Consider the following 8,683-nt stretch of genomic DNA (forward strand, 5'->3'; position numbering starts at 1 on the left):
GATCCAACGCCTGACCTCCAATCGCCGTTTACCAGGGTCCCGGCGATGTTAGGGAGCGGACATGTGTCGGGGAGTGCTTGGTGGGTCAGGAGAGCTGTCACAACCTGTCATGCGCTGAACACCCTTTTAAAATATAGTGTGTGCAGCAGCTATGTGCAGATTTGTCTTCCTCGCTGCACCGCCAGGACATGCCCCCCCCTCCAGCGACAGCCTGACCGGACCCTCATGTCCTAACCCCCCAGCACACAATGGGGGTACGCTGGCTCCTACTGTGCCTCTGCTCATGACAGGGTGCCCGGAGGGTTGCCACCAATTCAGGGAGAATCCAGGAACCAGAGGTAGCAACCCGATCTAGAACCCTTGCAAAATAGCTGGACAACTATGAAGTAGATAGGCGCTATTTCCCTATAGATGTTAAGCTTTAAGCGAGCAGGGCCTCCCTACCACCTTGAAAAAGCCTTCTTTATAGGCGAAACACGTTGGTTGAGGAGAGGGAACCCACAGTCCCATACCATCTACTACAAATATTTTGGAGATACACTTTGAGACCGAACCTGCCTTCCCGGAACTACCTTGTTACCCTTCCCTTAAATTTTGGAGGATTGGTCCCAGTCCAGCCAAACGGACTTCCTACTATCCGGCCAGGGTGTGCTACCCCACAAATACAATGCCACCAATATCAGGAACAGGACCACCCACTAAACGGGAATACATAAAGGACATCTCGGATGGCACCTTAGCAACGGATCTCATCCCTTTCTCCATAAAATACGGTACCGTATGGACTGACCCATATTAATCCACTCCCTCCAAAAAGCTTCTAATACTTAAAGCACCCATTGCTATTCATTGTGGTTATCTTTGTTTACCTATTTTTTATCGCTTTTTAAAATCTTGTTCCTTGTATATTAATAAATTGTGTTTATTTGAATATTATTGGCACCTACTGATTAACTTAACTGAATCTCATTTATTTACTAGCGCAGTGTACACCTCCTATTCGTTTTTGCTCACCTTTATGGGTTTGACAACCCATTTTTAGTACGCAGCAGCTTTGATAAAGCAGCTCATTTCCTGCGCCCCCCACCCTGTGATAACTTGTTATCTCCCACCACCTCCCTACCTCTATAACGGTTTGTTATTACCCAGTTCTGTTTTATCTGTGTGTCCAATTGTAAAGCGCAATGGAATTTGCTGTGAGACATAAGAAACTTTTGACAAATAAATAAATGTGCGCCAGAATGATGCCAATCTTGATGTGCCATATTTTACCATGACATTACACAGCTGACCATTCAATTGCTTGTGGGGAATTGTATAGAAAAACTCAGTGGTTTAGGGTTTTTTAAAGGACAGAAAATGGGACACAATGATTTTTATAGAGATCACCGCTTCTTTTTCAAGTACCCGAAGAGTTAGTTTGATTTTTTTTTTTTTTTTTTTTGGTAACTGCAAGGTTTTCAGCAACCACTGGTATCAGGGGCATGTTGTACACAAGGTTTTTACCTCGCTGAACTTCTCTCCCAATAGAACAGCCCCTCACCCCCAACCGAGAGAGAAGAGCTACTGTAGCATGGATAACAGCTGATCTTAGCTGAGTAGACCAACTTTGCGTGCCATGCATTACTGGGCTATGGAAATGGTTTAATAAGAAAAGTAGTTGATTTATGCAATACAGTATAATATATCATTTAATGGATCACCTTAAAATTAGGGCTATTGTTTTTTTGGTACTTATGTAGTATCTGGGCTGCCGATTTTTTGATTGTATGCCTTAAGTTAAGGCATACAATCAGATGCGATGCGATGCGATATCGCATCGCATCGCATCCGATATCGCATCCGATATCGGATGCGATGACCCGATTTTTCCATAGGAATCAATGTTAAAATGATTCCTATGGAAAAATGGGTCCTTTTCATACCCCTACTATCCAAGTGGGCATGGAGTTGGATATAAACCTGTGGCGAGCGTAGCGAGCCACCGAGCCCGAAGCGTGGCGAGCGAAGCGAGCCCCGCGAGGGGACGGTATTCGTCCCCTCGCGGGGCTCGCTTCGCTCGCCACGCTTCGGGCTCGGTGGCTCGCTACGCTCGCCACAGGTTTATATCCAACTCCATGCCCACTTGGATAGTAGGGGTATGAAAAGGACCCATTTTTCCCATTGAATTCCATGTTAAAATGGACTCAGTCCATTTTAACATTGATTCCTATGGAAAAATCGGGTCATCGCATCGCATCGCATCGCATCGAATCGCATGGTCGCATGCGATGCGATGCGATCTCCCGATCCGACCCGATTTAGAAATCGGCAGCCCAGATACTACATAAGTACCGTTTTTTTAATATTTAAGAGAAAAATCAAATAAACCATATCCTTTATGTTACACTGTGCCTAGCTAGATATGTTACCTGTTACACAAAGTCCTGAGTTCCCAATACAGACCCATTAACTTCAGCCAAGCTGAATCACCCCCCACTGTGTGTTATGAATACTGAAGTGTTGCCCTATTCCAGTTTGCATATATTGTGTATAGAACAAAGAGTGATCCCATGTGTTACATCTGAGCAGAGAGCTTACCTGTAATACAAATTTTTGATCTATGTACTTTTTGGCAACGCTGGGCTGAAATTCTTGGCTTTCCAAAAATCGTATGAAAAATTCATATACAAGCTGAAAGAAACACATGGTGAATAAAGTCAGTGGTTCCCTGCGGGACATTTAATCTTTAGCCTGCCGACATTAGAACAAAACCAATGCGAATGATGAAAGATTAATGAGGATAACATTTTGATATCGCTGGCAATACATAAAATATATGTTGGAAACTAGAAATGAAGTTAACAGTGTATAAAAGTCATGTTAAACAATACTCCCAGGTGGTACAGACAGGGGGGCAAACAATAGCTTTTAAAGCGGAGTTGTAAGATCAAAGCTAGAATGTAATTTTATGTGTGCACAGAAATAGAGGTTGACTTAATTAACCCCTTCAGTGGTGGTTTTTTTAGGGAGTGCTCCCCACTGGGCGAGTTTTCTGGGGAGCGCTCTCTCTAAAAAATAAAAACCCCAGGTACGGGCAGCGCCGCTGAACTGTCCCATCAGCCTCTGCCCGGTCCTGCCCCCGCCAACCTTGCTGTGTCTGGCGTGACGTTACAAGGTCACGCCGCACACACCCGGGGAGGGAGACGGAGACGGGCAGCCGCCAAAGCTGAGTGCCACTCTGATATCAGCGCTCAGCGGCGCTGCCTGGCAAGAGGGAGTACTGGCAGTGCCACTCCCAATGATTTTCCGGGTTTGCTAGTCTGCACACTGGAGCAAACCCCGGAAAATTCTCGGGAGTGCCACTGAATGGGTTAAAGTTAGCTTTCCGTATAATTCTGAAGTGTCTGTTATTTTGTCTAACACTGAATCTTCAAATGTACTAATCCGTGACATCACAATAGGGCAGGACGCACTAAAGGAAAAATGCGGTAAAAACCCGTTATCGGGAAAAGTCTGACAGCTGTTTCGGAAAGAGTGTGATGCAGGAATACAGTAATCATTTGGAGATTATAATTCTAGAGATTAGAACCGGGATGGGCAATAAACCACCCTCCAGCTGTTCAACATTGCCAAATAGCAAAACGAAGGCAAGGCATGCTGAGATGTGTAGTTCATTAACAGCTGGATGGCCGCTTATCGTCCACCCCTGGATTAGAAGGTGACGTGCAGCTTCCGATAGTTTGGAAGGCTACGTATGGACCCATCTGAAGTGTATCCGCGGGGCCCACACTGCCACATAAATCCACAATACATTTGTTGCTAATGACAAAAGCTTCTGTACTGGCCCTTATAAAAGTGCCCTAATGTCACACGTCGGCTCCGGAACTCTAGCTCTGTATATGGAATTGGTAATACAGCAGAGTAGCTGGAAATGGCACTGGTAGCTTGGGCGCACACATATCAGTGCCGCTCCATAAAGCCTCAGACGTTCTTGCTGAGCACCAATGGTAATTTCAGTTTTCGATTTAGAAATTATTTTAAGTTAAGAACATGCGGCAGATCACAGAACGCCGCATGTCCTTTCATAAACATGTAGAACTGTAGTTGCCATTACAATGCTGATCTGCTTTTATGTTGTGTAGAACATTATAAGCCAGTTTACCAATGTGTTGGATTACTGATCTGATGCAATACGCCTCTTTGAATAGAAGTACGCATCAATATGGGAAAGTGGCATCAATCATACCTGTAAGTGTGGCCATGAGGCTTCGAGCGTGGGTTCGTCTTCCTCAGGATCGAATTCATTGCTGTCACTCGGTGGGAGTGTCCTAAATATATTGCAGGATACCTAGAACGGAAATAGATTGTGTTAAATTGAATGTACGTGAACGAACAAGATTCATATACATTTGCATTAAAGAGTCACAATAAAACACAAAATTTCTTTAGCCAAAAAAGCAATTCAAGTTTATTCCAAGGTGGGCAAAAACCTTTAAGCGCCAACTTTTAATTCTGCTTACTATGAACACTGTAACGTGACAGGATTATTGGGCCAATACATGACCTTGTTCTAGGTCTGTTGACACTCATGCAAATCTGCGGAAACATTTTCAGTGACTCATTATCCAGGGCACTGCAGAACCAGCTCGCCTCTCAGACAGAGGATTCATTACATTACACACCGACCAAACAACTTTTAAATGACTTTCTGCTACACCAAGCCAAACGTGACCTACAGTTCTCCAAATTCAAATATTTCTGGCATCTACTGGCCACCATGGCTAAAAAAGGGGACGTCTCAACTGTTAATTACACCCCCCCCCCCCCTCCCCTCTCATTTTGACATCTACTGGCCACCATGGCTAAGAAGGGGATGTCTCACCTGTTTATTACACCCCCCCTCCCCCCTCCTCTCTCATTTTGGCATAGTTGAAAATTAGTGAGGACATTACACTCTAAGGTTATGGCAGCCAATTTTGAACTGGACTTGCGTAAAACCCTAGGTGGGCATATATATTACTATGCAGGATACATTATTATTGTGTTTCTACTCCTGTATCACTCATGGCTTAAATAAACACAAAACATTTTCAGAGGAAAAAAACGGTTTATGTGAACATGAAAAGCCACAACATATATAAATGTTTCTCTAGTCTAGAAGACACTACAACCATATTTAAAAAATAAACACAAACAAACATGTACACATTACCATCAGCTTTAATGTATATAAGCCAGCAGTACCTGCACAATCAAAGAAGATTTACTCATGCCTGCTCCTATGGAGGTTACACACAAGCACCACATACTTATGCATAACGCTGTTAGAGGACAATTCACCTGCCAGTACTTTATTATAGATACATTTTTGGTATCAGGAGGGCAGGCATCAGTGCTGCAGAACCTCTATGTTAACAATAATAAGATCTCACAGGAAACTCTATTACTTTGTTGCCAATATGACCCAGATCTACCAATGCACCCCATATGCCCCAAGGTGCTTAGCATGTAAATGCTCTAATCATCCATCAGGTAGTACATTCTAGATAATTCATCATACAGGTGTATTGATTGCATACCTGGCGCAGCCCATCTGCCATTCTGGACAGTCAGGCTGAAATCTGATCATTTATTTACAGTTGCTTATATAGCGCACACATATTCCGCAGCGATTACAGAGAATATTTGAACATTCACATCAGTCCCTGCCCCAGTGGAAGTTACAATCTATATTCCCTACCACATGTACATGCACACACAGACATTCTAGGGTTAACCTATTTTTGGAATGTGGGAGGAAACTGGAGTACCAGGAGGAAACCCACGCAAGCACGGGGAGAATATACAAACTCCACACAGGGCCATGGTGGGAATCAAACCCATGACCTCAGTGCTGTGAGGCAGTAATGCTAACCATTACACCGTCCGTGCTTGTCAAATCTAGAAGTGGTATTCTTCAGCCTTTGATGCACTAGAAAATGCCGCTTGCTCTGCAAGAATGGTTCATTTAACTTTAAAACACTCCAAAGATGGCAGAACACGGAGTCACTGTTTGGTCAGCACTTTTAGATCTAAAGGTGCAATTCAGATCCTCAGTCACACTTGACCTGAAGGGCTTTTTTTCCATTTCGAAACACACACTTCAAAATATTAGGTAGCAGGATGTGAAAGCATCAAAACTTTTTTTTAGTTACCTATGCTGATTGATCTAGGTGTATATTATTAGAACAGGTCTGGAAGAATGCCATTAGAAAATCAATACATATGGCACTTACACAGTCGCACTTCCTGGATCACTTACCAAAATCTTTTACAAACAAACCAAAGTCCGAGCATCTGAAACAAAAGGATTGGCAATGCCCAGAAGCCAAATCACATGAACCTACAAATTCTTTCCCAACGCCCAATGGACTAAGGCCTTCATTCTGGTCTGGTCGCAAGCTTGTGAATATGAGCATGTGCAGGTCTTCACTGCAGATGCCCTCATGGACTTGCATAGTCTCCGAGGCGCTCGCAGCAGGTGTGTGTGTGTGTGTGTGTGTGGAAGCTGGGAATGGGGGCAGCATTTCCTGGGTGCACCAACGAAAACACTGGGTGTGCGTATGCACACGGGGGCGGCTTTCTGCCTTCCAGGGTCGGCCAGCTGACATACCCACCCTGGTCTCAGAGCAGAGCACCACACTAATCTAAGTCACCGGGGAGTGATTTAAATGAGGACATTTGGCGTCCAGCGCGAGGCTGTTTTGCGAGTCAACCAGTAAAAAAACAAAACAAAGGACAGCCCTAGTTTGGGCTCCCTAAACTCGAAGCACCTTCTTAAGTTGTCTGATAAAACTCAGAAACTTAAAAACCTCCATGTCAGAGTTACTTCAGTACACAATAAATGCTGGGAAAGGTCAGACTTTTACCTCCTTTGCCACACTAATGTCAGAAAGACGTAACAGGGCCTTTTTCTTTATTAGTCTGTGTTGCAAGTACTGTAACTACACCACTTTCCTAATTTGGATACACAGAACATATCAAACTAATTGGTTCATGGGTTGACTGGTAGTTACACACGCAAAGCCAACAGCATTTATTTACGAACAATAATGTATTAAAGACTGATTATGGCACATGCACATGAAGATTTTAGCAAAGAAATGTAAAGACCAGTTTTCTATGATCACTAGCAACATCAGCACATACCGGTTTATCTAGATGGCTCCTTCACTAGCTGTATACCCGATGTGCACAGGGCAAAATAGCAGTTCAGGAGCCCAATCCCACCCTGCCACCAACTGATCTATGCCTTTCATTTAAGGGGGGAGGAGGGGAATACATACATTTATATGGTAAAGCAATGTCACATCTACTAGATTGATATTTTGAAAAATGCTTTTAGAAAGCAGGGGAATGATGGTCATCGGTGACATTATCAGAGGGGCGCCCTACCAGGCAATTTAACTTTAGCAATAGATGGAGAGGAAGTGTCATTTAAATTATAAACACATTATGCTTCCTCCTTCAAAGTACAGGATGAACAACTCATCAAGCGTTAAAAGGAAAGGAAAAGCAGAGGCCTAGTGAACTGGTTATAGACCGGTGGTTTACTTTTGTAACGGTGAAGAACTACTTTATAAAAAAAATAAAAAAATACACTTCCTTAGGAGAAACCACTGCAAAGGCATGATTTACAGTCATAGTATTAAAGCAAATAAGATTTACCACACAGTCACTCAAACACAAATGATTACTAAAACAAACATGCTAATTGTTCTATGTAAAAGAAGCAATTAATAACATTTACAAACAAGTTCTAAATAACAGGAAACGATTACACATGAACATACTGTATCTGTACATGGCATAAACCTCGCAGTCCAAAGGATTTACTCACTTATAAGACTATCTACCAGTCCTATAGTTATGCCCTGGAAATGGCCAATCATACATATTTACAAACTCAAGCTTCTAACCCAAAACATCTTTTTAATACATTTAAATTCTTCTCAACCCCTCCCTCACCCAAGCCACCAGCCACTATCCATGCACAAGATCAGAAGCGATCACCACTCATCGCCGGGGCATACACACTGGGCGACTGAGCTGAAAGCCGCTCAAACATGCTGTTTTCAGCTGCTTTCAGCTCAAAGTCACCCAGTGTGCATGGGCCTTAACTCGCACAACTTATTGGACACACTTCAGTCAGGCTTTCGTTCCCAACTCTCCAGAGACAGCACTAACTAAAGTAGTGAATGATCTGGTCACTGCTAAATCTAAAGACCACTACTCACTAATTCTTCTAGATCTCTTTGCTGCTTTTGACACGGTTAACTACATACTTCTCATATAAACACTACAATCCATAGGTTTTAAAGACACAGCCCTTTCTTGGGTCTCATCCTACCTAACCAACCGCTCCTTTAGTGTTCGTTTCTCTGATTTCACTTCCTCTTCACTACCTCTGGGCATCACGGATGGTGTAATGGTTAGCATTACTGCCTCACAGCGCTGAGATCATGGGTTCAATACCCACCATGGCCCTAACTGGGCAGAGTTTGTATATTCTCCCCGTGTTTGCGTGGTTTTACTCCGGGTACTCCGGTTTCCTCCCACAATCCAAAAATATACTGGTAGGTCAATTGGCTTCCAACAAAAATTAACCCTAGAATGTCTGTGTGCGCATGTACATGTGGTAGGGAATATAGATTGTAAGCTC

At 43.4% G+C, this 8,683-nt stretch overlaps 1 protein-coding gene across 2 annotated transcripts in view; it reads right to left on the reverse strand.

The window, feature by feature from the left end:
- The window catches only part of PPP2R5E (protein phosphatase 2 regulatory subunit B'epsilon), an 89,124-nt gene that overhangs the window by 22,060 nt on the left and 58,381 nt on the right, over positions 1 to 8,683 (reverse strand). For both annotated transcript variants that reach the window (XM_083166891.1, XM_083166890.1), the window contains exons 4-5: positions 4,229 to 4,330; positions 2,581 to 2,673 (exon numbers count right to left, since the gene is read on the reverse strand). In XM_083166891.1, coding sequence (XP_083023017.1) covers positions 2,581 to 2,673; positions 4,229 to 4,330 — 195 coding nt within the window. The remainder of the gene's footprint in view (positions 1 to 2,580; positions 2,674 to 4,228; positions 4,331 to 8,683) is intronic.

The sequence above is a fragment of the Crinia signifera genome, chromosome 12 (assembly GCF_055691185.1).
Source record: "Crinia signifera chromosome 12, ASM5569118v1, whole genome shotgun sequence".
Lineage (NCBI taxonomy): Eukaryota > Metazoa > Chordata > Amphibia > Anura > Myobatrachidae > Crinia > Crinia signifera.